General features: G+C 44.0%; 1 protein-coding gene and 1 pseudogene across 1 annotated transcript in view; one reads left to right on the top strand and one right to left on the bottom strand.

Annotated features, from left to right (window-relative positions):
- The window catches only part of KIF5C (kinesin family member 5C), a 164,382-nt gene that overhangs the window by 33,373 nt on the left and 103,492 nt on the right, over positions 1–27,517 (top strand). The window contains exons 2-3 of the mRNA XM_019455717.2: positions 20,123–20,213; positions 27,218–27,291. Of these exons, the coding sequence (XP_019311262.1) occupies positions 20,123–20,213; positions 27,218–27,291 (165 nt within the window). The remainder of the gene's footprint in view (positions 1–20,122; positions 20,214–27,217; positions 27,292–27,517) is intronic.
- On the bottom strand, positions 14,577–14,894 carry LOC109270814 (60S ribosomal protein L36-like; annotated as a pseudogene).

Below are 27,517 nucleotides of genomic sequence, written 5' to 3'. Positions count from 1 at the left end.
ACAGTGGTTGAGAGAGGGAAGAGGAACCAAAACTTTGCCCTGGAGAAGGCCAGTATTCAGAAAGAAAAGACTAAGAGAGGTCAGAAGACACCCGGAGAATGCAGAACTCCAGGACAGATCCTCACAGAAGGGGAAGGTGGGCAGGAGGGCCAGATGCTTGCAGAGAGGGCAGTACAGCAGCGATGGGGGGAGGCAGTGGCATTGTTGACGGGACAACTGTGGGGTCTTTGCTGCCACCGATTTAGCAAAAAGAATGGGCCAGGGGAAGGGAGCAGGGAATTTATTCTACTTTTTCCTGAGAAGCTTGGTACATGAGGATGGCACAATAAATTGAAGCAGAAACAAGGTGGATGGGAGGTTTTTGTTTTTCAGAATAGCAAAAATGTGCACATGTTTTTAGCTAATGGAGGAGGAGCTGGCCTAGTCATGTGTGAGAGGAGATAGATGGAGCCAAGGTCAGCGCTGTCCTAAGATGGAGGAGAGAAAGAACAAAGAGGAAAGAGCAAGGACAGAGGAGACAGCAGGACATCACCTCTTCTCCCACCAGGCGATTCTGCAAGTAAATTTTATCTAGTTCTTGATGTTTAAATAATTCAGCAGAGAAGGAGGGAGGAGAGCCAGCCCTAGTGCCTGGAGGGAAGCGAATGGCTGTGAAGGTGGAAACTGAGGGGATCAAAGCAAACCCTGACTCACTGATCTTTGGGAGGTCCTGGGGAGTGGAGGGGGTGTTCAGAACTGACATGCCTTACTGCAGGGAGGGGTGACACTTGCTGTGATATTGCTGGAAAACGGAAAATGAAGGTAGTAGCGTCTGAAGGCTTTTCAAACCCATCGAAAGGGGATTAGCAGAAAAGCCACCTGATTCAGACCCTCTGGTGCTGTCTAGTGAGGCTCCTTTAATTAAGGAAGCACGGTACAGAGAGTCGGTCTCTGAAGAGGTGCTTGTTGGTCTTCAGGGGGAAGTAGGAAGTCTTCTCCACTGATGTCACAGGGACCACCTTCTCCTCAAAGAGATGGCCTGTGAAGGACAGCCTGTTGTTGCCTCACTGAAGGCGTCAGCTCGCTGCTAGGAAGGTCTTGGGCTTCAGACACAGAGGTACTTATGCACCCGCATGTGGAACTGTGGGCATGGCATGGGCCCAGCTCACTGCACGATGACTGCGCCCCAAACTTTTCCTGTTAACCCGGAGGGCTGAGGGCGCTTCTCCTGAGATGCTGTGCCCACATGTTTGTGTCCCTGCCTAAGTCAGATCATGGAGCATGTGGGAGCCCAGTGACCACTGGAACCATGAGTCATTTGGAACACATCTAATCCAGGGAGAAAAGGAAAGTCATTTTCTGTGTATGGCCCCAAGCCCAGAGCTTCCTGACCACATACCCTGGCCTGTGGGCACCACTGGAAGGTCGGGGAAAGGAGGGTGGGGAGTTGACAGATGTGGAGCTGGCTTTTGTGGCTCAGCTGGCTCTTGTGGCAGGTGTAGAGAGCACTATCCCTCTTGTCTTACTGTGTGGCTCGGTGGCAGTTGAGTGGTTGGAGCCCCGAGGCATGTATGTGCCTGGGGCCGCTCAGCAGTCTCTCTTAGGGTGAAAGCGATGCCCTGCCATTTGGTTCATCTGCAGATCTACCTGGCGGTCTCCAGGCCAAAAGTCGTTTGGCCTGTCCCTGTCTCAAATCTTTCCAACCTACTCAGTTCTTATTGCCACCATTTGCATTACAAGTTTTGGCTGGCCTGGCTTTTCTTCTATTTCAGTATTGCTCACAGTTACAGGAATGGAATTGATCTGTAATAGCATTCTGGTGTTTACCAGGCTGAAAATTAGACTTTGCAAAGCAGCTCAGATGATTACTTGTGGAATCACTATGCATATATATTTTCCAAAGAAATGCTTTGATGATGGAAGGGATAGGAAAGTCCTGGCTCCTTCCCTCCAGAGAATTGCCACTCAATTGGGGAAAAGACGTATATTATCAAAAAAAAAGAAAATAACCGGGGTGCCTGGGTGGCTCAGTCGCTTAAGTGTCTGACTTCGGCTCAGGTCATGATTTTGTGGTTCATGAGTTTGAGCCCCACGTGAGGCTCTGTGCTGAGAGCTCAGAGCCTGGAGCCTGCCTCAGATTCTGTGTCTCCCTCTTCCCCACTCATATTCTGTCTGTCTGTCTGTCTCTTTCTCTGTCTCTCAAAAATAAAGATTAAAAAACAAAACAAAACAAAAAACAGACAAAAAAAGAAAATAACCAGAAAAAAAAAAAAAGACATATCAGTGGGTGGGATTTTAAATGGTCTTTGAAGAAAGAGTAGGGTTAAGAGGAAGCATTTGTGGTTTGGCAAACAATTGTAGGGGACATCAGAGCTCCCCAGGGTCGAGCAAGACCCCACTGTCTGGACATTCCTTATCTCGTTCTTTATCCTCACCTGCCAGGTGGAGGGCGGAAGCCTTATCTTCTATCCTCAGGGAAGATGGAAGCAGCTGTCTCAGTTTATTTAAAAATATCCTGAATATGCTTTGATGAATCACCTTCCAAGATTCTTTTCCTCCAGACAAAGCTAGGTCCATCAATCCAGTTTCTTATTTCTAACCCCTTAGTCATCTTAAAGACCACTCTGGCCTTAGTAGAACATAAGAGGCATGAAGAATTTGGGCACAAGTAGGGGAGGGGGCAGAGGAAGATGCAGAGAGAATCCCAAGCAGGCTCCACACTGTCAATGCAGAGCCTGATGTGGGGCTTGATCTCATGACCACAAGATAGTGACCTGAGCCAAAATCAAGAGTTGGATGCTCAACTGACTGAGCCTCCCAGGCTCTCCTCAATGAGGTAATTTTTGCAGTGCACGCCCTACTGTACCTGATTCCAGCAACCAATAAGTGTTCTCTATTACTACCGTTCCCCACATTATGCTTAGAATTGATCATACCTGTCTAGTGAGGTGCTGTGATTAACACTGCTAACATTCTGAAGGCTGCTTAAAATAGAGAAGGGTTACTTTGCCTGAGATTTTGCATTAAGGTTGACACATTTTTTTTTTATTAGATAGTCCTCATACAGATTAATGAAATGGAAGGAATCTGTGAAGTTATCTACATAAGGAGGCCAATGTGGCATCAAAGCAATGAAGTCCCTGAAAATATCAGCCACATTTCTAGTGTCAATTTAACCCTAGCATTTATAGAGCTTTAAAGGACCAAAGGACGAAAAGCCACCTTTCTTCGCTGCTTCTTTGACTCCTCTATCGGACCCTGGACTTTTGGTGCTTGGGGAATGTGTCCATTTCACTCTTGGCTTTTTAGGATCTGGCAGGTTGCCTGACATAAGGGACCACCAATAATTTATGTTAAAGAAATGAAAGTATTCTTACCTAGAAAATTTTGAAACAAGTGGGAGAAACCAAAGTTAAGGAGCAAAACTCTGAGTAGTTTCAGGAGTGGGTATCATCAACTCATGGTCACTGCAGCCACTGTGAAGTTCATGTCTGTGCAGTGAAGTCTCTCTGGATTTCATACATGGTGTGGTTGAAGGGGCGTGGACATTGAGGTCGGACAGATCTGGACCCGACTGCGGATCTGTCACATAGTGGTTGAGTGATAGTCGGGAATCTCTTGTCCTGTCGTGTGGGAGTTTTGGCACCGTTTCCACGGGATTGTTGTGGGGATGAAAGATGTTGGCGTGAGCTGTTTAGTACCTTGGGCTCTCTCTTTGCCTTGATTTCTGGACCACTCAATGACTCCACAGTTGGCATACTTTACCATGGAGGTCCTAAGAGGAGAGGCAGTCTCTGACAAGTGTCTTGAGAATAAGGATAAGTAGGCCTTTCTGGCTTGGCTGGCCTTGTTGGGTTGACCTGAGTAAGCAGTGTGCGGTCTGTGACTCTGGCACGGAGATCAGGAGACTTGCAGGGGTCCTTCGTGCGCTGCCTTGTCATCCTGTGACCTGGACCTACCGCCCGACTCTACTCGGATCCACCCTCCTCTTTCTGTCCTCATTGCCTGTTCCTTAGTCCAGGCTGCCCCCTGTCTTTCTGGACTTCTCAATGACCTCCGAAGTTGTCTTTCCGTTTGTCTTCTTCCCTTCCCTCTCCAAACACCCAAGTTCACCCAGAGCAGCCAGGGTAATATTTTAAAAACAGAAGCCAGATCAGGCCATTCCTTTGCTTTAAAGTATATTACAAGGATGCACGACAGAGCATCAGCCTGGCTCTTCCCTCCTCACCTCATACCGCCTTGCTCCTTGCTCTCTCCAGATACACCTGCCCACTTTGCAACACACCCAGTGCTTCCTAACTCAAAGTGGCCCTTTTTAGGTCACCTCTCTTGGCACACTCTGCCCCTGGCTCTTCCTGTGGCTGGCGGAGCTCCAAGCCTGCGCTCCGCTGTTACATGCTCAGAACCGTCCTCCCTGACCCTCTTCATGTCCATCACATCACAACACTAGCAGAAATGACCTTTGTTATGATTTCATTTGGTTGCTTATTACCTGTCTCCTCCCACTCTGTTAGAATGAAAGCTCCATCAAAACAGAAGCCATGTCTCATCACTGCTGTGTTCCCGGTGTCCACAACAATGCCTGGCGCATGAGGGGTTCTAGCGATATTTGTTGAATAAAGCAGTGAGAAGGGAAACTCTAAATCTGTAAGAATATAAAGAGTACATTTATCAGATTGGGCACCGAGTGAGTGTTGAATCACTGTATTATACACCTGAAACTAATAGCACACTATATGTTAACTGTACTGGAATTAAAATTAAAAACTTTAAAAAGAATGTATGAAATCTGTTCCACTGTGTGGAGGAGAGGGCTGATTATGCCAGTGTTTAGGAGGTTGTGGTAAAATTTAATTGGATCTGAGAGGGAACTCTCATGCTCACACATACAGGAAAGACAATGACAGGAATCACCTTTGATACAGAAACATTGCTCAATTGCGACAGCATCTGGATGCATTGGACCCTTGTGGTCAGGAGTGTGATGGCAGGAAATCGTGAGATTTGAGATCAGATCCTCCTGCCTCTGCTGATTATGAGCTGGTGACTGTTACTTGCTATCCTGTTTTCTTACTTCTCCACGTATAAAATGGGGATAATAATGCAAGCAGCATTGCTATGGAGATTAGTGGTAGTCTGTGTCTGGCACTCTTCAGTAAACAGGAACTTTTATTTTACAGTGGAAATTTTCAAAATACTATTAAGTCATGGCATCAGAAGTCCAATTTAATTAAACAACTAAATTGATTAAATAATTAAATAAGCGCTTTCAATAATTATCATAAATGCTGCAGAGAATCCAAAGATGGGTTAGGTAGAAAACATGTCCTAAATAAATAAATAACTGAATAACTAAAAATAAATGACTAAATAACTAAAAATTAAATAACTAAAAGGGTAAGATAAGTTGTAATGTTAATAGCAAATCCGTGTACAATGCTTTATGATTTGTAGAGTGAGTTTTGCCTGACTCTTTAGAAAAGAATAGCATTAAAAAAATTTAAAAAATACCATTTTATAGACTTTATTTTATTTTTTTATTAAAATTTTTTTTAATTATTGGTTTTATTTATTTTTGAGAGACAGACAGAGAGTGAGTGGTGGAGGGGCAGAGAGAGAGGGAGACACAGAATCCGAAGCAGGCTCCGGGCTCTGAGCTGTGAACACAGAGCCTGACACAGGGATCGAACTCACAGATAGCAAGATCATGACCTGAGCTGAGGTCAGACGCTTAACCAGCTGAGCCACCCAGGTGCCCCTGACTTTATTTTATTTTTTGAGTAATCTCTATGCCCAACATGCAGCTCACACTCATGACCCTGAGATCAAGAGTCACATGCTCTACTGACTGAGCCGGCCAGGCGCCCCTTGTATGCTTTTTATTAGTTGATTCCCTCTTCTACCCCATGAAGCAAATGTAATATGGGCTTCCTGACCCTTTGCAAATCAGGGACCTCTCTGAACCTGACTTTGCCAGTAATAAAATGCGAAGAGTGGTAGTTACATTAGAGAGTAGTTGTGATGACCCCTCAAAAGTGTAGGGTCTGGCAGGAGAGTCACTCTCTTGCCCCAATCTCTGATCCTGGATCCTGTTTTCTTTCTGTAACATGCTGCTCCCAGATGACTGTAATATGAAGTACTTTGTGTCAGAGTCCTCCTGAAAGGGTATCAAAGTGCCATAGAAGTTCGGAGAACAAGAGAAAGAGAGAGAAATGACATCTATTTGAGAGGCTCAAGAAAAACCTTTATCTTGGAAGAGATAACACTTGGTATGAGTCTTAAAGATCAGGTAGTGTTTTGACAGATAACAAGGTGAAGGTAACAATGTGCCATTTCAGTTAAAAGGAGACGTTAGAGCAGTGAGGTGGGTGCATGGAAGTTGCTGCAAGCACATTGCTTGAGTGTCAGGTAGGGAAGGATTCACCTGGGTGGAATGGTAGGTTCTGCGTTATGGATGGCACCTAACTAGAGGGTGCATGTACAGTAGGGCATCCTAGCAATTGATCACCATCTTTTAGGAATTGGGTCAAAGCCAGATGGATTTGGCAAAGGATATAGAATAGAGGTAGAGGAGATAAGCAGACCTCTTACAAAGCTCTCACACAAGTCTGGGTAAAAAGTAAAAATGGTAGTTGAGATACCAAGCAAGAGATAGACCAAATAAATGAACCACCACTCTGGCAGTTACTGGGTGATGGTGGTGAGGGAGAGCTGTGGGCAAAATGGCTTGAGCTTTTCAGCCTACATGACTGGGGAGAGTGATAGACATAAGTGGGTCAAGGCAAAGAGGAGGAGGAGGAGTGAGAAGGCAGTGAGCTCCTTCTTCAACATATGTTGTTTAGGGTATTTGGGGACATCCAGTTGGAGGTTTTAATCAAACAGTTGGTAACAGGGTTTTGGGGCTCAGGGTTAGAGATAGACTTTTGAGTCTTCTGCACACAGCTTATGGCTGATCTATAGTAGTGTTTGAGCTCTCCCATGGGGGTGAGCACAGAAGAGGAAGGTTCAAAGCAGAGACGAGGCTCAGTAAGAGAGCTGGTTGGTTCTTTATTTGGAGTTGGTAGCAAGCAGAACTGGTGTCAGGCAGAGAAGGAGGCATCAAAAGAGGGAGGAGGCTGAGCAGAGCATGAAGCTTGGGAAGACAGCAGATCAGTTTCAACAGGAGGGGCAGGTGCGTCGCTTTAAATGGTTTTTACATGTTGAGGACATTGTGGGGTCTCAAAGGTCTTAGAGATTTGATGATTAAGAGCCTTTGGAGCCCTTTAAGAAAGCAGCTGAATGAGGGCAAAAATTGGATGGAGGGTGGAGAGGCAAGACCGACTTCCAGAAGGCAGAGAGAGGCAATAGTTTGAGGAAGGAGAAAGAAGAAAAAATTAATAGAAGAAGAGAACACAGCCTCCTTCCTTTTCCTGAAACAGGGTCATGAAGAGGGAGATATTGAAAGGAAACATAGGGTGAGCATGGATGAACACGGGGTTCCCTTCTCAAGGGAGAAGGTACCAGTAATCCGCTCTTTAGATAATGAGTGTGGGTGCCTATTAAACAATTATTACCCTGGATAGTTGAGCCAAAGCTGCTTGAAGTAATCGTTTTAAACAGTTTTTTGCTGGTCCATCCTAGCCTGGCTGTGAAGGAGGTGACATTTGGCTTTGCTGCTGTGTCCCCGTCATGCTGATTTTCCCTGGTTGGCCCGGGGAATTTCTCCCCCCAAAACACACACACACGCTCAGGAATGAACAATTGGTTTACCTGGGTTCTGTTAACTAATGAATCTGATAAGCTACGTGCTGCTCCTGGCAGCAGACAAGAGCTGTTTCTGATGAGTTAGCCTTCTGGAGCCATAGTCTCTTTTGCTGTCTAATCCACTAAACGTTCATGTGGTGGAACCTCAAGTCAGGAAGGAGGGGCAGGGCAGGAAGAAGTGTGGGGAGATTTTGCTCTTCCAATTTTACCTTGTTTGTGGCCACGTGGCCCTTCTAGTCACTGAAAAATATGCTGCCCTGTCCTCCAAGTAAAACTTGAACATCTTTTAAAAGATACAAAGCTTCTGTGTCAGCTACAATTAAAAGCTTCTTTTAGAGTTTCTGATAACTCAATTGTGGCTGAACTCAAGAACAACAGATCTTAAAAAACATATGTTTTTTTGGTGCCCTAAGTACTTCACCTGTCAGTTGGGTGGTCATCCCTGCCTCTATGGACCAACATTTGGTTCTCCTGGATGAGGAGAGAGTCTCATTGGACTGGGATGCATGAGCCTATGTGTGCTGAGTTCCAGCCCATGCATACTAGACTGAGCTGGCTGGTGAAGACCTATTCAGAGTTGGTATCAGAAACCCCCCCTTTTTTTTGGTGCCGATGTGTGCTCAGCCAATGGAGGTGGCACCTTGGACACTAATTGTGACATAGCTACCCTGAACTTAATGACTATTGCTGGCTGAGTTATACTGCATCATGTTCTAAACCCAATTGCACAGAATTCTTAGAAAATCTATGGTTGAGAGATAAAATATGTTCTTGGAGGATCAATGATGAGATGCAATATGGTGTTATGGGTAGAAGGCTTGGCTGGGAACCAGAAATTCTGGATCCTACTCTCAGCTCAAATTGTTGCCTTCTACATGCTCATGAGAAGTTATTCTCTATTCCCAGAAAGGAAAGCTAATATTCCCACCCACTCTCTAAAATCATGAGATACAAATGGAGATTAGGGATCTGAACATACCATAAGAGCAACATTGCTCTCCAATACATTGGAAATTATAATTATATAAGCTGTTTCTGGAGAGTGAAAACAATTAATAGAATATCAGTTCTATTTGCAATAAATATTTTCAGTGCGTGTTTATCAGAAGCCTCTGTATGTACCATACCCAGCCAAGCGCAAGCCTGGGCAAAAGTTTTTCTATTTCACATTTTAGCTAAAGGGAAGAAACTTTGCATGTGCCACCATGTGGCTTCCATGTTGGAGGTGCCACCATGAGTCTTGGCACAACTGGGAGAGGTTTGCAGCGTGGCAATTTGACTGGATTGCACAGGGCTCTGCCAGGAAGCTGCCACCAGGGCGATTCGCCCCAGAGAGAGCGCTCAGGGTTTTCTTTGCTATCTTCCATTTGGCAAAAGAAATCCTACATTCTACCTTCAGTGGAGCAGCTTTATACCCTCTTTCCTCCAGTGAGGAAAGTTTGATATTTTTTTTTTCCAGACTTCATTTGGCAGAAAACCAGATCTGAAAAAACTATAGCAATTTTTACTCATTTCTTGTAAGTATATAAAACATTGAACTCATGCCAGTTTAAAGTTTACCCCCTCTTGTGCTATATGTGGTCAAGACAGAAGCTGATCTTATGGGGAAAATCCCAGGATGTTTGTGCTGCCCATTATTATTTCACATTAGAGTTGGAAAGATCCAATCTTTAACTTTACTTAGAGAGGAGGAGACCCAGAAAAATGGGCAAATTGTTTAAGATCACAAAGTATGTAAGGGGCAAAGTCCTGATCCAGAACCAGTTCCCCTGACTCAATCTAGTAATCCCTGCATCTTGGCAGATTAGGGTACAGAGCAATTAAATGGAGAAGACTGGGGGTGGGGGGAAGGTCGTTATATTTTGAGACGAAATGAAAATCACATATAAATAATAATCTTAGCTTTGCAACACAGATTCCATTAATTTCTTTAACAGAAGTAATACTTCTGTCTTCATTTTGCCTGTTAGCCGGGCAATAATTCTGAATTTCTTCATTATCACTTGGGCAGTTCCCTTTCCCAGAGTGTTTTTTCCATAGCTGTCTGTGATCCTGACAGTGCTTGTGTGTCCATGCAGTGGGACTTTTGGCAGAAAAGAAAGGATTGTAGCCTGGTTTCCTGCAGGAAGAAGGCTTACAAGATTCATTCTTGTGTGTTGCCTTTGTTCATTCTTGAGACGTGGTTGGCATCACCTTGGCAACTCAGTAGAAGCCAATCATTGCTCTGTCGGTTTCATTACAGCCTCTCCTGGGAGCAGCCTTGGCTTTGGCCGGAACTGGCACCAGCTGCCTTCCTTGGGGCACAGAGCCAGTGTGGGGAGGGGGATGGGAATGTCTGGGGCTGACACTGGCTTAGTATTTATATCTCCAGTCATAGAGTTCTCCCAGCGTAGATGGGGGCAGGCGACAGAGTGGGGAGGAGAACATGGAGGTCTTCATTGTGAGACCACGTCTGTACATTGGCAGATTCGTGGACCCTGGACAGGATATCACAGTGTTGGGAAAAGCGGATAGTCACTGCCAGGTATGGGGTGGTTTGCCCCAAGGTGCACAGTGGAACTTTTTTCTGCTTTGGGAATTTGCAGCCCAGTTCCAGATAAATGGGAAGATAGGTGGTGGGGTAAAGAGGAGTAAAGGGATACAGGAAGAGACAGGCAACTCCACGACTGCTGAAATCTTGGAGGTGGGGGATGAGAATGGTCAGTAACAAGGAAAGTTTCTGACACACTGGAGAAATACAGTGAGTATGGATTCCCTCCACCCTCCCACCCCCAGAACTATTTCATGGTGTCCTGGCACCTGACCTCCTTGTTGCTCATCTGGCAGGCATTGGTCAGCAGCAGCAGCAGCAGCAGCAGCAGCAGCAGCAGCAGCAGACTTTTAGTGAGCACCTACCCTGTACCGTCATGTATAAATTTTTTTTTTTAATGTTTGTTTATTTTTCACAGAGAGAGAGAGAGAGAGAGAGAGACAGAGCATGGGGAGGGGAGGGGCAGAGAGGGGGATACACAGAATCCAAAGCAGGCTCCAGGCTCTGAGCCATCAGCACAGAGCCCAACGTGGGGCTCGAACTCACAGACTGTGAGATCATGACCTGAGCCGAAGTCGGACGCTCAACCGACTGAGCCACCAGGCGCCCCTGTACCGTCGTGTATAAAGCACTCTACTAGGCCATGGCCTTCATGAGGGTGTAGTGCTCCTTTGTGTAAATTAGAAATTGGTAATCCTCTGGGCAGAGGTGGCTCTATGGGCCCAAAGCCTGGCAAGTGACCAGCACTCTTTTGTGAAGAAAAAGGCACTCTTCCCCCCCCCCGCCCCCCCTCAGAACAGGGTCCTAAGCCCACAGCTTGTAGAATTTTAACAAAGATTTCAATTTCCATTCACCCCCTTGTCTGGATATCGACCAAATGTGATGGCTCCGTGGTTGGCAGCGATGCAACACATTCAGAATCTCTTAGGACCTAGTGAATGAAAGAGCAAAATGTCTAGGATTTTATCTTACTTTGGGCTTTCCTAAAGCAGGCACTAAGACAGGGATTCAATTGCAGGTTTCTTTGGGAGGTGAATCCAAGAAACACTGAAGAAGAATGGAGAAACGAGACAGGGAACTGTAAGAAACCAATATAGGGTGTGTCATGCAAGTTAGCACCGTGGGCAAGGGGGTTTCATTGCAACGGGGAGCTCTGAGAGCCAGTTTGGAATACGTGTCTCCAAGTTTCCCCCTCCACTTCCACCTCTGGGCAGGGGAGCTAAAGTATTTACCCCACCTCCTATCAGTCATTGGGTGAGGCCTGCTGGGTTGGTGCTGGGATGGTCCTTCTGGTGTGCATCAGGTGACAGAGAGGGCTGAGGCAGCCAGAGAAGCAGAGGCTGAAGGTCAGGCCAGCCCGCATGGAAATGGTAAAGGTGGGGAGGATATGGTCAGGACCCTGGGAGCATCTGATTCATGTTTACAGTTGGCGTTATCACAGAAGTTTCTGGAGGGCTCCAAAGCTGTAATAGCAGAGCTGATGAGTCTATGAGTGCCTGCACAAGACATAGCTCCTCACCTTTCCTAAATAGGCTTTATACCTGAACATCAAAATTTCATTTATTTTTAGAGTACAGAGGATAGCCTTGGGACAGAGTTAGTTTTGCTAGGACCCTCAGAAATTAAAGGTCTAATGGAGCTGAGCTTATGGGTGGCAGACCTGGGGCCTGGAGTTGCGTGAGGTGTGATTTGGCATTAGGGTGTTGTAGGGTCAACAGGATGGCAAGTCTCTGAGCTGGTACATTGTGAGTGATTGTTGCTTATCAGCATCCTTTCCTTTAAAGGGTCACTGCTCGCTAAGTTTGGTGTAATGCAAATGCCTGGTACACATTGGTCGAAACTTTTTATTACAGAATAGCACTGACCATGACTTGAGCACCGTCTAGAACATCGGGCATACGGTAGGTCCTTTATTCCCCCGAACATATCTAATTTTCACAATCCTGAATTCTGGATCTTATTAGCTCCGTTTTAGTGATGAGGAAACTGAGCTTCAGAGACAGAGGGTTAAGCCATGTTTATGTGAATTCATTTACCCCATGTATTGGTAGGCTGCCTTCCCTGGACAACACTCAGTATTAACTACTGGAGTGAGGAGCACAGAAACCCTATCATAAATACCTTTAAATGTCCTCTCTTCCTAGTAAACTGTTCTTTTTCTTAAAGCACATGGATATGTATAATTTTTGTTTCCCTATGAGATGATTCCCCACTCAGGACCACTTTGTAAATGTTAAGTACACAACAGTGTATTACAATGCCTGGAAACATCTCTGTATCCATAATATATGTTGAAATACATTTTACGATATGTTAAGCATCAATTAAAAAACTCCTGAGATAAAAATCAACATCACAAAGAAATACTACTGCATACTCGCTAGGATGTTGTAATAAAGAAGACAAGACAGTAACAAGTGATGGCAAGGATGTGGAGCAAGCGGAACCCTCATCCACTGCTGGTGGGAGTGTAAAATGGTGCAGCTGCTATGGAAAACAATTTGTTAGTCCCTCCAAAAGTGAACTCACATAAAGTTACTGTCTGACCTAGAAATTCCACTCCTGGGTATGTGAAATGAAAGGAGAAATGAAAACATATGTCCACATAAAAAGTTGTATATGGATGTTCATAGCAGTATTCGTAACAGCCCCAAGGTAGAAACAACCCAAACGTCCATCCTACTGATGAATGGATACATAAAATGTGGTAAATCCATGCAATAGAATATTATTCGGTCATGAAAGGGAATAAAGGAACGATTTATGCTACAATATAGCCGAACCTTAAAAACATACTAAGTGAAAGAAAATGTTAATCACAAAAAGCTACATATTTATGCTTCTATTTGTATGAAATATCTAAAACAGGCAAAGCTGTAAAGACACAAAGTAGATCAGTAGGATGGGGAGTACAGAGTTTCCTTTTGGGGTGATGAAAGGAATGTTCTGCAATTAGATAGTGGTGATGATTGTCCAATCTTGTGAATATTCCGAGAATGTGCCCTTTTATTAGAGGGGCGAATTTTATGGTATGTGAATTATATTTCAATAAAAAATACAAAACAAAACTTGTTTTGGCAGGATGTTTGTGTTGATAAAAAATGAGTATCAACATTAACCCCAGGACTTCTTGCTATTTAGGTAATGTTTTGGAAACATTCTTTCAGGTTGTTGCCAAAGCCCTTCATAGTCCATGAGTTTATTTTATTCAATTCCTTCTTGTGCAAACTAATATAATGTTTTAGTGATGTCTTAACCTTGAATACCTTTGGAGTCCTTCAAGTCTGGACAAATCCACACAACTTTTAGGAAGGAAGCACATCGATCTTTCTCCTTTCCTCTGAGATGAGAGAAAAGAGAGTAAGACAATGAACACAGCTCCCAAAATGAAACAAAGCTGGGATGTCGATGTAGGCAGGTCTCTCCAGCCTTGGTCTGTCTTATTCTGGAGGATGGTGTCAGGTCTAATGCTTCAGGGTGCAGATTTAAATCAATATAAGGATACAACATTCCGACAATCAGAGCCAGTTGGGTTTCAAGCAGTTCATCATTGCCCATGAAGGCTTGTGGAGACAGACCAAAGCTGCTCATTGAGAGGAGGCTGATGGGTTGACTGCAAGGACATATTAACTCTGAGAGGCCATGATTCTGGTTCCCCTGCTGTATTGCTCCAGTTCTTACAGCAGTGACTCTTTGCTCAAGGAACCATCATCAACTGTGTATTTGGAAATAATTTAGAATTGGTTGGGAAGAAAGCAGGAAAAACAAAGCACCAGAGGCTGATGCTTGTTGTTTGCTTGATTTTCAGAGAGAGCAGTTGATTCTAAAGCCAGAACTTTTAGAGCACTAGGTAGGGAGCCAGGAGGTCTGGGTTCTGGGCACAGATCTGCTACCTAACCTAATTGGCTGGGTGACCTACTGCAAGTTGTCTATTCTGTCCTGACCTAGAACTTGTTTATTTGTAAAACACAGCGTTGAGTTGGGCTGACCTTGAAGGACCTTTAGGCTCTGAAAAATTCTGGGATTTTTCTCAATAACTTCAACTTTTCATAGCAAGTCTCACACCTGCCTTTTCCTAGGTTCTGGTTGGCCTTTGCCTGTCCCCCCACCCCACCCCCCCGGCATATATGGACTATTTAATTATGATTAAAAAACCATTTCCAGTACTGTTCGGTTGTTCTGTCTCTGTGTGTACCACCATGACCCTCGCCCACTGTGCCCTGGAAGGATGTTGGCAGGAGGGGGTCAAATGCCCCAAGTTCCAAAAAAGGCTTATTACATAGGGGGCTGGGGGGAACGTGGGGGGAAAGTGGGGCAAAGAGGGTTAGTCCTTCTTGGCTGCCACTTTCCTCGTGGCTGCAGGACATTGCTTAGCTCTTCTCTCTTCCTCTTGGCCTGGATGTGTATCCACACCCTTTTCTTGATGAACTTGAGCACGCACTTGTCCTTGGAGACCTTGAGCCGTTCCATGGCATGCTTCTCATATGGGGCAAAGCCACACACCTCTCGGATCATGTGCCGCATGAATTTGGTGTGCTTGGTGAGGCACCTGTGGTGGTTCACTGTGCCTTGGCTTGTTCGCATTCTCAGTCGCTTTGTGGCCCTGGTTGAAGCCCACAACCATAGGGTAGCTCAGAGCCATGCTGCTGCTCCTTAGTGGCTCCCGTGGCGGAAGGCCTTTGCCTGTTCTTAATTCCTTTTGTTGCCGGGAAGGCTTGCCATGTGCATGGCCACCATTTTTCTTGCCAGTCTTGCCCTTCTTCCCTGATCTTAAGCTGCCATTCTTTCCTCTGTGGTTTCATGTCAGTCCCACCTTCATGGTTAACACTTTCTTGACTACCGTAGGCTATAGAAGGAGACTCTGACTTGTTACTGTATGAATCACTTTGCCATCTTTCATATTAGTCCTAAGCATCTGCTGTTTGTGTGTCTCCTGCTTTTCCAGTAAGTCATAAGCTACTTAGGAAAGCAGCATGGTGTTGCTATCAAGGACTTAAAGGTATTTCCCCAAAGTAGCGGAGCTGATAAAGTGACTGGGCCTTAGTTTTCCAGTTTGTGGCATGGGGATAGTAATACCTACCTCATGGAGTTAGTATGAGAATTAAATGAGATAAAACAGAAAAGGGTTTGGATCATGGTGGTTGGTGATGGTGCAGGTGGACAATAGTGAGAATGTGGCTGTAAGAACTTGCCATCTCCTGTACTTTCAGGAAAGAAGTCATGTGAACACATGGGAGAGAGACTGTAGTGATTGTTTTCAGGAATCCGTTCCTCTTCCTAATATTCCTCAGTGTCTGAAGATAATTCCACAGAGTGAGTTTAAATCTTGCTGTGGAAATTTAAAGTTTTTTTTCCTATTTCTTTTTTTCTTAGTGAAGATAGAGAAAAATCCTTCAAATTATTGGGCACCTTTGGTCACAAACTCTTGGCTAGTCTTAGAGATTGTTATGAGATTACTTCTCGAATGATCTCTTCTTGGGTAATTAATTTCAGTTTCCTTAACATCCCTCCTGGTGCCCATCTTCTAAATGTTTAAGTGGGTCTTTTGCTTTCCTCCGTCTCCCAGAGTAATATTCCTTTCAATGCTGGGGAATGGTTGTTGGGTAACGGGTCAAATGAATTAATAGGCAGGCCATATGGTTCACAGACACTTTGCTCTCAACAACTTGATAGGAAGTGGTTTGATTGTTGTTGTTGTTTTTTAATTTTAACTATAAAAATATAAGAACCATCTGCTGTTATTTTTCGCATGTGATGCCTGTAAGTTATTTAGTTAGATTGCTGCTATGCAATTAGCTGCTCTACGTGGAGGCTTTCATGGCAAAGCTGGATTATTTCATTTTCGGTTGTAATGTATATGGAGTGCGTGTGTGTCCCACCCAGACTCCTTTCATAAATTGCAGCAGGTTTGCCTACATGCGGTGAACTCTTGGGATTTAGATGGCTTCTGTCTTAGCCACTTAAATGCTTTAATTGTAATGATCCCTTTGATTGGTTGAGAATAGGTTACATACTAATTGCCATGGAGCAAACCAAATAAGGTAATGTGATAGAAAGTGATGCCAGGGTGGGGTGGGGCTGCTGTACGCAGGAGCATGGTAGCCCTCAAAGGAGGAGAAATTGGAGTTGATATCTGAAGGGTGATAAAGCGACTGTCAAATGAAGGTCTCTGGTGAGCCCAATGAAGGTCTGCAGTGAGAAAGTTCGAAGGGAAAGGAAGTGAAGAGCAAAGGCTCTGAGCCATGGAATATGCTGAGGACTAAGCTGAGGAATAAAGAAGTCCAGTGGGCTACACTATTGTGAGATGCAGGAGAATGCAGTGTGAAGAAGGTCTAGTCTAATAAGAGCATTTTTAAGGGAGGATTTGATATCATCTGATTTATAGTTCTAGAAAGCTCACTCAGCTAAATGGAAATTGGATTGTTAGGAGCAAGAATGGAGTCAGGGAGACCAGTGAGGCCACTATAGCTGTTGTCCAGATGAGAAACCATGGTGGTTTGGGCTAAGGTTGTGTGGCATAGATGATAAGATGATAGATAGACTTTGGGATATATTTGGGATATGGAATCTATGGGACGTACCTGATGAATTTGGTCTTTTCCTCAGATATGGAAGGCTCGATTTCATTTTCGGTCAGTTAAGTTTGAAGTGGCTAGTGGAATCTAAGTGGTTTCAATGTCTAGTGGGTGACTGAATATATGAATTTGGAGCTTACATGAGATTTGAAAGCTGAAGTGTTCATTTAGATCATGTGAAAGTCAAGAATGTAGACAGAGAGGTTGCTGAGAGCTGAGTCCAGGATACACCATCATTTAGAAGTCTGGAAGAGACACAAACAAGGGACACTGGCAGAGAGTAGCCAGAGAGATGGGAGAACCTCCTGCTGAATAGGTGCCCGGCAAGGAAAGCGTCTCCAGGAGTAGTTGGTGCCCTCATCATTCAGTTTCAAGTGCTAGCACTTAACACTCCTATTAAAATGTTAATTGAAAAATGTACTCTGTAGCTGAACTAAAACATTTAGTGACAGCTAGAGCAGGGTGGGCCCAACATCTGTCCACAGAAACCCTCAGCAACAGTGGGATCAGAAACAAGGAGACTCTTGTCTCCTAGGGGCTGTGGGAGATGGGGCTTTGCTGAAGTCTCCATCAGGGGTTGTGAGATTTTCATACCATTGCCAATGCAGCAAAGCGTAATTTGTTTGTTGTTGTTGTTTAATGGCAGTTGTATATACAGCTCGCATGGCTATGTCACAAATCCGTTCTTTGGAAATAATCAGTAACTAAATTTTAATTCTATATTTTAATTTCAAGACTCTAAGGTTCACTTAAAATAAAAGCCTGCATAGCCAACTCAGTGTATGAAAAGACAAAAATACTTCTGTTTTTAACTTCTTTACATTCTAGTCCTTATGAGAAGTCTCAAATCATTTTCTAAATTTTATCTTTTCTTGAAGGCAGTTTCTGTTTGGGAGTTAACTTCAGCTTATGGAAAATTGTTGTATTATCTGTCATCTGATAAATGATATTATTTAAATGAGGAGTGGCAATTTCTTGCTTTCTACCTCTCTTAAAGTGAATGTATAATGCACTCCAACAAACATTTTAAATTGAAGGGCAAAGTTGGGGAGTCCTATTTTTTTGTACCATTTATATAAAAATAGGTCATTTTTCCAGCTGCAGTAAGTGCATTTTCTCCAAAACCCAAAGCTGATCGTTCTGGAAACAAGATGGTTTATATTGGTGATTCTCATCAAGTTTGGAGTAATAGTGGATTTGTTTGAAATATAAGCAAAGCTACAGTTTCTTTTAAGAAGTTTTAGTTGGTGACAAATACTTAGGCAAACTCTATGAGTGTTTGTTCTAACCTTTTACCTTACTGACATTTAGTTAATTTTATGAATAGATAAAGCTAAGAAGAATGTAGTGGACTGATAGTTGGCAATTGTTCACCAAGGAGGAATATTCTCTTGGTTATCCAAACCAAATACTTGGTTCACTAAAGGAATGAGACTTGGCCAGGAACAAAACATCAGAAAATAACCCCTTTCCATAATTTTAACAAAATGACTGGCTCTGTTGCTTGTATAAAACAATATTTTGGGCACAGTTGGCACAGTTGGTTGGGCATCCAGCGTTGGCTTGGGTTATGATTTCGCAGTTCATGAGTGGAAGCCCCACGTCAGGCTCCACTGCTGTCAGTGCAGAGCCCGCTTCAGATCTTCTGTTCCTCTCTCTCTGACCCTCTCCTGCTTGTGCTCTCTCAAAAATAAATAAACTTAAAAAAAAAACAAAAAACCTCTACAATATTTCATGGCACCTCAAAATTCTCCATTTCTTCTAAGACCAAACAGGAAGTAGCTCATTTACCTGGTTGACTCAATTCCAGTTTCAAAGACTAAAAGCTCAAGCATAACACCTGAAGCCTAAGACCTTACCTATGTGTAGTACTACCCATGTTCGTAAAAGAGTACAATGCTAAGCCAGCTGGCAGCTGTAGACTTTTGTGTGAAGGTTACAGGATGTAACAAGCCTTGTCCTTGAGTCCCTCATGAGCAGTTATCTTTTTGAGGCACTGGACTGTCCTGGGGTAAGGTTCCTGGTGTCCAAGCCACACGTAGGAGGTACAGGGTGGGAGTGAAGGAGACTCTGAGCTCCCCTCCCTCCTTCCCTTCTCCTGCCCTCCCTTCCACCACGTGGGACATAAAGATCTACATGGGTAGATCATGCTGTGGGAAAGGGCAGGGGGAGGGCCACCCCTTGCCTGGGCGGTGATGGTGGCTCCCAGGAGGAGGCTGTGTCTTCCCAGCCACTAGCTTCCCCACTCCTCAGTCACTGGCACATGAGTGTCCAGTGACTCCCTGGTGAACGTTGAGTGGTCCGGGGTCAGGGCTCGTTCAGTCTCAGGGCAGAACTTCTTTCCTTTCCTTCTGACAGTTACCTCCTTGAGTAGTGTGCCGCGTCATCTCAGACCAGACCCCAAAAACCTGCACCTGGGGAAATCATTCGATGTACTGTACAGAAGGGTGCCCTGTGACTAGAAAGGCTCTACCCAGTTAAGGCATCACTTATACATAATGAAGAAAACACTAGAATTCTTTGGGATGCAAAGCAATAATAACTTGCTATTAAGAGCAGCTTCTTAAATCTGATCATGTCATCTTCCCATTGAATACAAGCCAAGCCCATTACCTTGGCAAACAGTGCCCTGCATGGACTGGCTCCCGATTTCCGTTCTCCTCTCCTTTTGTACCACGCTCCAGTGCCTCGAACACTCCAGGCCCCTTCCTGCCTGCTCCACCCTGTGCTCTGTCTGGTATGTTGTTCCATGGCTCTTCACATGCCTCAATCTTTCTGATCCTTTAAAGATCCACATAACTGGCATTTCTTCAGGAAGATCTGCTTTGCTCTCTCTCTTGTCCCCTCTGTCTCATTATTTTGTACCTAGGCATTTTGTGGTTTCCCGGGTGTTTGCTTTCTTGTTTATCAGCTATCTGCCACCCTTGATTGAGCGCTTTACAGGCAGGACTGTTTTCTGAGTTGGGTAGACTCTAGTCTAGTTCTGGTTCAGAAGAAGCTCTCAATAGGTAAATATTTGTTCAGATGAATGAATGAAGCATCAACCCGCTTTTCATCAGAAAAAGTGTTTCAAGTTAAAAAAAAAAAACACCTTTTTTTCTTTCTCGAATTCTCAACATGCATTACACATACACACATTGTATGTGTGGTTCACTCTGTAATAATTCCATAGTCTCGTACGGAACTGCCTTCAAGGATAGGGTTTGTGATTTAGTGCCTGTGGTCTAACTGCTATTAGTGCTTTTTATTCCTAAACTTCTAATGTGTGCCCTTTCCTTTCGTCTTTCTTTTTTAGCAAGGGAAACCATATGTCTTCGACAGAGTGCTGCCTCCCAGCACGACCCAAGAGCAGGTTTACAATGCGTGTGCAAAGCAAATTGTCAAAGGTAAGTGCTATTTCTTTATTTCTTCCTGGGCCTTTCAGAGTAATTGAAAACATTAAGTGATATTTGCAGCCTAGGAATCAATGTGCCTTGACTATAAGCAGAGGCCTACTAATTGGAAACACTGAATTATAGCCCGAGCTCTGGTCCTGATTTGCTATGATGTCAGGCAAGTTCTTTAACCTCTCCAAATCTCCTTGCCAAGGAAATGTCTTTATTTCTTTTGCCACCTTTTTGGCAGAGTTATTCTGCTACTTAGAAGCTTAAAAGCTATGGTCACACTATTTCTGTAAAGGTTTTAAAGTACTGCTGTAGGTATAAGGCCTCCTTTCTGCTTTGAAGGAGACAAAAATAGATATTTCTGATGCTCCATTTGTATATTTTTGGCTGAATTATTTTGTGCATCTGTGTCTTCAGGGAGAAGCCTTAAACATGGAAAATTCTTGGGCATCAAGGAGTTCTCTACAGCATCACAAAATCACATTACCTTGTTGGTTGTTGAGCTGTTTTTGCTACTCAGCATTCCTTAAATATACTTTGGTCTAACCCACTTTCAACTTTTCCACCCAGATACCAACATTTGTTCCTCCAAATAGATAGCCTGAAGCCTAAATTTGTCTTAGAGATCAGCCCTTTTCTCTGGGACTGGCCTTGGCCCTGAAGGATTTAACAGCAGGGAGACGAACCAATTTACACATTGCTCTACCTTGCCCTTTCACATCGGGCGGGCTGGAGCTTGCCTTGGGAGAGTTCGCCATCTGGACAGAGCTGAGGGGCATCTCCTGCTTCTTTGCTTTTCATCTTTAAATCTTCACCTTCTAGTCTGCATGCTATGGCAGCTGTGCTTCCAAATGTGCTGATGTTGCCACCTTTATAGGTAGCTCTAGATTTAAAGAGTAAAAAGCAAAATCAAAATTCAAAAAGCACCTTGTCATGCAAGATGTGCTTGTTTTTGGAAGCTGAGCTGAGTAACCTGTCTGAAATTCATGCAAGCCAGCCCTGGGTACATCTGTTAGATTGGTTCTGACCCTGGGCACCTGCGTGGGAGAGTCAGTCAGTATGTACTGTTCCTCGCTGAGGTGTATGGTTATTCACATTCTTGTTGCAGACATCAATTAATTTTGAAGGTCTTCACAGTAAGATCATTATAGAAAACAGAAGAGAAAAAAAAAACGTGCCTGAATTTAGGCTCTTCTTGAATTACTACTGTAGGGCTGTATCTGATGGTAATTTTTGTTTTCTCTCTGCTTCTATTGTTTTTCATCTCTTCCTGTCTAAAACTGTTTTCTCTCTCTCTCTGGAGTGTGTAGCTCTAGTTTGCTCCTACTCTGTCCTCCTTCCTCTCCATTATCAGACTCTTACTTATTTTTGTGGAAGTAAAATTAATCACATGTGAGCCATAACTTCCTTTTCTCTCCCCTTTCATTATCAGAACCAACTAGTATTTACCATATGCTGTGCTAAGCATGAGGTCAATTTAAACGCATCTCTGAGTTGATGTTCTGATTAGAGATGGATGCATGCCATCTTTAAAAAGTCCTGTGATTAACAAATAATAATCATCATCTTTCATTCTTCATTACTAGAGAAGTTGAGTCTCTTTCAGTGTTTGGGTTTTTTTATGGTATGAAATGTCAGAAGTAGGCAATTCTTAGAAAATTCTCATGAAGACGTGACCTAACTGGATAACTTGAGGCCCAGTATATGGTGAGCCACAAAGAAAACCATTTAGGTAAAATTAGGCTCTGACATGATATGATAAACAGATATTCTTCAGGCACTATAAATATGATGTGAGCATACTCATTTTGTAACAGCTAAGAGTGCCTTATTCTCCCTTGAAAGGAAGTTATATGATGAAGACCTGATTTAACTTTTTAAAATATCCAGTGAAACTAGTGTGAGGGGAAGTGGCCATGTTGTTTCCTCATCATCAAGGTAAAACAAAGATATATGAGAAAAAACTCCATGGAATGGTTACTAGGTACAACTGAGGTCTTTTTTGCCTTGACAAAGCCTATTGAAATCAGGAAAGGAAGGTGGTATTGTAGGGGCCTCTTTTTCTAGAGGCCAGGAATTCAATCAGGTAACTTCTGAAGGTCACCACAGTCCCCATGATTCATGATAATGTAGTAGACCCATGAGCTTTCCTTTCAAGTGTCTCTGAACCCTTAATGTTTTTGAGATCAGGAAGACTCCTTTTAACTGGATGGCTTTATTCTCTCTTGGGTTTTTGATTCCCTTCAACTTCACTAGTTTTTTAAAAACATATTTCAAACATTTGATTGTAGAATTCTGGTATCTCCCACACCCCCATCTTTGTCTGGTGTCTGTTAATCAAAATGTTGTCTGAAACAGTATGTAGGATTCTCCTCTGTTTCTTCCAGAAGAGCTTATAGGATTTGTGATTACCAACATGGTGAATAGGAAGGTTTCTGTGGACCCTAGGAATTAAAAACCATGATTACTGGATGCTATTATCAAAGTACGGGTAACTATGTCCCAGTCTACAGAAGTCATTCTGGGCAATTGCCTTTCAAATTCACTGAATGTAGACTGTCCAGGGCTAGAGAAGGTGGTTTCTTGTTTTCTAGACCTAGTTTCTTTAGCTTCATTCATTTAATTATTTCTTTTACTCATCCCTTCTTGCAAGGATATCAAGTATTTACCATGTGGTATAACCACTGCTAGGGACTAGAGTCACCAAGATATATAAGACTGTCTGTGAGAAGCTTTAAGTATAGGTAAAGAGACAGGTGCATCCATAGTCATCATACCCATGGGTAGTACGTGCTTTAAGATGGCTGTGTGCAAAATGCTGTGGGAGCACAGAAGAAAGTCACTTGAGACTGACTTTGGTGAGTGGGGATAAGGATTGGAGAGTTAAGGAAGGCTTCTTGGAAAGGTTGTGTCCTGAAGACTGTAGAATATAGCAGAGGTGTATAAGCAGAAGGAATAGGAAAAGCATAAAGAGAAATTATATGACGTGTTTGGGCAATTTAGTATTGCAGGGTACCTGGGCTGGATTAGAGTTTGGTAGAAATGGATGGGCTTTATCCTTCAGGCAATGTGGACTCATTGAAAAGTTTTAAGCTCAGGATATTATAAGATCTATATTATTATTATGTATGGCTCTTAAGAAGAAATAGATTTTTTTGGCTACTCTTATCTGTCAGGCACGCTGTATGTACTTTGCATATGTTATTGTATTTTAAACCTCAACAATTTTATGAGGTGTGAGCATTATTATTCCTGTTGTACTAAAGAGGAGGTTGAGGTCAAATAACTTGGCCAGGTCAGTTAGGGGGTGGCGGGGCTGGAACTTAAGCCTGAGCTTGTCTGACTTCCTTGGATTTTTCTACACTACCCTGTCCCTACTTTTCTGGTGAGCTCATAATGAGCATTTAATAGCAATTTATGAGTTGTTACTTGTCTATCAGGCCATATGGACTATTAACCAAGCACTGCAGAAGGACAGGATTAGAAATGGGTATGGGAGAAGGGGGGGGGGAGGGGAGGAGGGAGAGGGGGAAGGAATAGAGATTGTGGTTCCAGAGCCTTGGGTTGGCCCTGCCTGTCTTCCAACAGTGAGATGCATTTCCATTCTGAAGATGTAACGGTGCCCTTCCCTTCAGACCAGCTGGGCCCAGCCTTCTGGTTTGCCAGTACTGTTTAGAAGGCTGCCTCTATGTGCTCTGGGCGTGCGGCCTACCTGAGTAGTTTGACTGGTCAGCAGCAGCCTTAGGATTCTGAGGCAGTGATGACCTACCTGTCAGCCAATATTGCCAGAGACCCTGGTGCCACTGACAGGCCACCATTTCACATGGGGAGTTGGTAGGAGGCCATGACAGCCTTCTCAGGAACTTACATGATTACATCTTCCCCAAATTCTTACCCAGTAGTGGAACAGACTCTTCTGTTCTAGCAAGGTCTGGACTCAGAACTAGCAAAAACTTGGGGCGGAAAACTGGCTTCTGAAGTCTACGGCAAAAGAGGCAAGAAGTATTTTCAAAGATTCCACTTCTCTCCTCCCTCCTCTCTGGAGGTGAGAAGGCTCTTCCCACCTGCAGTGGAATCTCTCTTTGGATTTGCTTCGCTGCCGGATGGATGTGTTGTGTGCTTGTGGGTGCCGCTGGCTTTGTGGTGTGAGCTGAGATCACATCACGCCAGAGCCTGTCACAAAGCAAGGTTCTGTCTGGCTGAACTGATTCCTGGCTCCGCGGCTGGCGCACAGAAATAGTCATTCTGTTACGAGAGAGGCTCTGAAACAAATGCTTTCCTCGGGCCCAGGAACTGTCATTCAACGTGATGAAAGTGCCTTTTTGTGGGCTGTTTCTGCTCGGGTCGGGTGGGGGTGGTTGCGTGGCTCAGCGTGGCGCTGAGCACAGACCTGCTCTCCCATTCTGCTTTCCTTGGCGGGTGCACCCAGATGCACTGTCACTTCCCCTCCTGCCTCTCCTCTCCTTCCCCTTCTGCCTCTCCTCTCCTCTCCCCTCCTGCCTAAGTCAACAAACTGACCCCCTAGACTTGGAGTTTGGAAGAAAATAGGGAACACTGCATTCGAAGAGCTTTTCCTTTTCTTTTAAAGTTTCTTTTAAAACTTTAAAATTTAATTCACAATTGCGTTGATAGAGGACATCAGGTCTGTTCATCCTTGAACACTAGAGATAGTTCTCCAACAATGAATTAATTTTAACATGATCGTATATAGTACTTTAAAGGTCAAGCAGAGTTTGTTTTGATGGGGTTTTATGTGCTCCCTTTTAGTTAAAATAATAATAACAGTAATTGCACTCCATGTTTAAAAGCAGCAACCAACGGTCAAGGACTCTCCCAGTGGGGTCTCAGTTGCTCCTCAGCTCCCTGCTCCGGAGGAAGTGGTGCTCTCTATGAGTGCTTGTTTTCGTCTACATGTCCCAGGCTTTACCCCGCAGGACTTTGGGGAGCAGCAGCCAACCAGGAGCTAATAGGATTGTACCTTCTGGTTGGGGAGGTTGGAGTTGGAGGGGTGGGCCCCGGCCAGAGGAGCTGAATTCAGGTGCCCCGGCCCCACTGCTTCCTGGCAGAGGCAGAAGCATGTGCTGGGCTTTCTTCTGTCAGTGGGGCTCAGGCTGAACTGAGCTTTCTTTACCGTGTGGATGTTGCCCAGAGCCTCCTCCTGCGAGCGTATGCACCTGTAGGGTGACCAGCAGGCCTATTAGGAGGAGCAGAGGGAGCTGGACACTTGGCTTTGGCCTCCTCACCCCTGCCCTACAGCCTGGGCTGGAAGGTCCCAGAGTGCTTCCCGCACGGGGGCTTCAGGTAAGGAAGCCCTTGCAGTTCAGCGGCAGATATTTAATTTCTAATAAATAGAAACTTTAGTGTTGTGATTATGGCTGGCATTCCAGTGGCCTGGAGTTGTTTATGCCATGAATACAGAATGTTAAAAGTTCAGCTGCAGGGTGGTAACCTCTTGTGCCCCTCAAAGCACATCACATTCATGGTCCTATAAAGGCTTTCCACCCTGAATCTTTTCTCTGAGCAAGTTGACATTTTTGTGAAAACTGAAGCTTGAACCTCTAGCCCGTACATTGTAGTCTTTAAGTTTCTGCTTCTCCTGTTACCAAGGAAACCATTACCAGAAGTTAGAAGTTTGATATGTGTGAACATTCTCTCTCTCTCTCTCTCTCTCTCTCTCTCTCAATATAGCTTGACACAAACTCTTAAGGGCTGCTAGAATTAAAAAAAAAAAAAATCTGCTTACTTTCTCTCTCTCTCTCTTTTTTTTTTTTTTAGCTTCCTAAAGGAAAATCCCACTTTCTGTTCTGATCTCAGTTCACCCTCCAGTAACCTCAGATCAATAAAATGTGTATTGAAAAATTTTTTAGAAAAGCTAACCAAACAACAAACATTAACTGACATTATAGAATTCAGAGAGGCCCAAAACACAAAATAACCAACCTACCTAGGGCCTGAAATAAATGGAGCTGATGGCCTGGAGTGATGATTTTGTACATAGCCCTGAAAAAGGACACCTCATTAGGGGGTTCCTCTTGTTGCCCCCACTGTCCTTTCAGGAATGAGACTTCCTCCTCTTACGTAGAGATGTTGGGTCAATGATATTAATTATGTACTATTTCCCTTCTGGTGATGTTGATGTGGATGAAGGAGGGTTGAGGGAAATATATTTTAATCACCTCTGCTGCTTTGAAAGAATTCCCACAGATAATCTGCAGTGCAAAGCAGCCTCTGTCTGCACGCCTCCCCTCGTCCCTGTGCGAAATGGAGGCTGGCCTGCCCTGTGTGGAGGTTTGCACAGTATGCTCATTGTGTAATTAAAAGAAATTCCTGATGCTGATGGGCCTGGGCCGGCCTGCTAGCAGTCACTGAAATAACAGAGGCATGAACTTTGAGTCAGGGCCCCGGTGGTTTCTGGGCTGATTGGATTGTCACCATGTGGCCAGGATTACAGAGTGGGGGGGCCTGTCCTCCTAGGCTCTGGACTCACTTGGTTCTGAAGGGGCTCTGTGCAGCCTTCCTGAGAAACCTTCCTAAGGAGCTTGTCTGGGCCAGTGTTTAAACTGACCCAAATCAGATCTTTAGCAAAGAAATTCTATTCTACACTTCATTCCAGAGACTCAGGACCCTGATAATGTTTTTCTTCCTCTGACTGATCTCAGGAGATCAACTTAGAGAAGAAAACTCAAGTATCTCTCAACTAAAAGAGAGTGTACTGCTCGATAATCTGTCTAAATGTTGATGTTACTGGGAGAAAGGGTGTCTGCCTTCTTTTGCATTAATATGTAGTGTAGGAATGTGAGTATATTTCTTTTTATTTGTGGAGCAGTGGAGGCCTTCATTTATGCTTTTATCTCACAATTCTACTTAAAATGCAAATGGAGCTGAAAGACATCGTTTGTGTGAAAAATGAGATGGGCCATTTGGAAAATGTAATTTTAAAATATGGAACCAACACTAGCATATGATCAAAGTAATGAGTTAATTTTAATTTCTTTTCTTGCTTGCAGATGTCCTTGAAGGTTATAACGGGACGATTTTTGCGTATGGACAGACTTCATCAGGAAAAACACACACCATGGAGGTAAGATTGCAGCATGCTGTGATGGCAACCTCTGTGTGGCTGGCCAAATTCAGGTGCGTGTGGCCCCTTGGCTATGCAAGGCAGATGGCCAAGGGGCTGGTCACATTTGACCGATTTATTTTGTCTCCGTGGAGTTTTAAAATAATGGTGAGTAATAAAATCTCAGGAGTTCAGAATTTTAAAAAAATCCTCTGTTGGTAGCTCTCTCAAAATGGAAGTAGTAAAT

The sequence above is a fragment of the Panthera pardus genome, unplaced genomic scaffold (assembly GCF_024362965.1).
Source record: "Panthera pardus isolate Hobbes unplaced genomic scaffold, ASM2436296v1 HiC_scaffold_10, whole genome shotgun sequence".
Lineage (NCBI taxonomy): Eukaryota > Metazoa > Chordata > Mammalia > Carnivora > Felidae > Panthera > Panthera pardus.
This window is presented reverse-complemented; position numbering and strand designations above follow the sequence as displayed.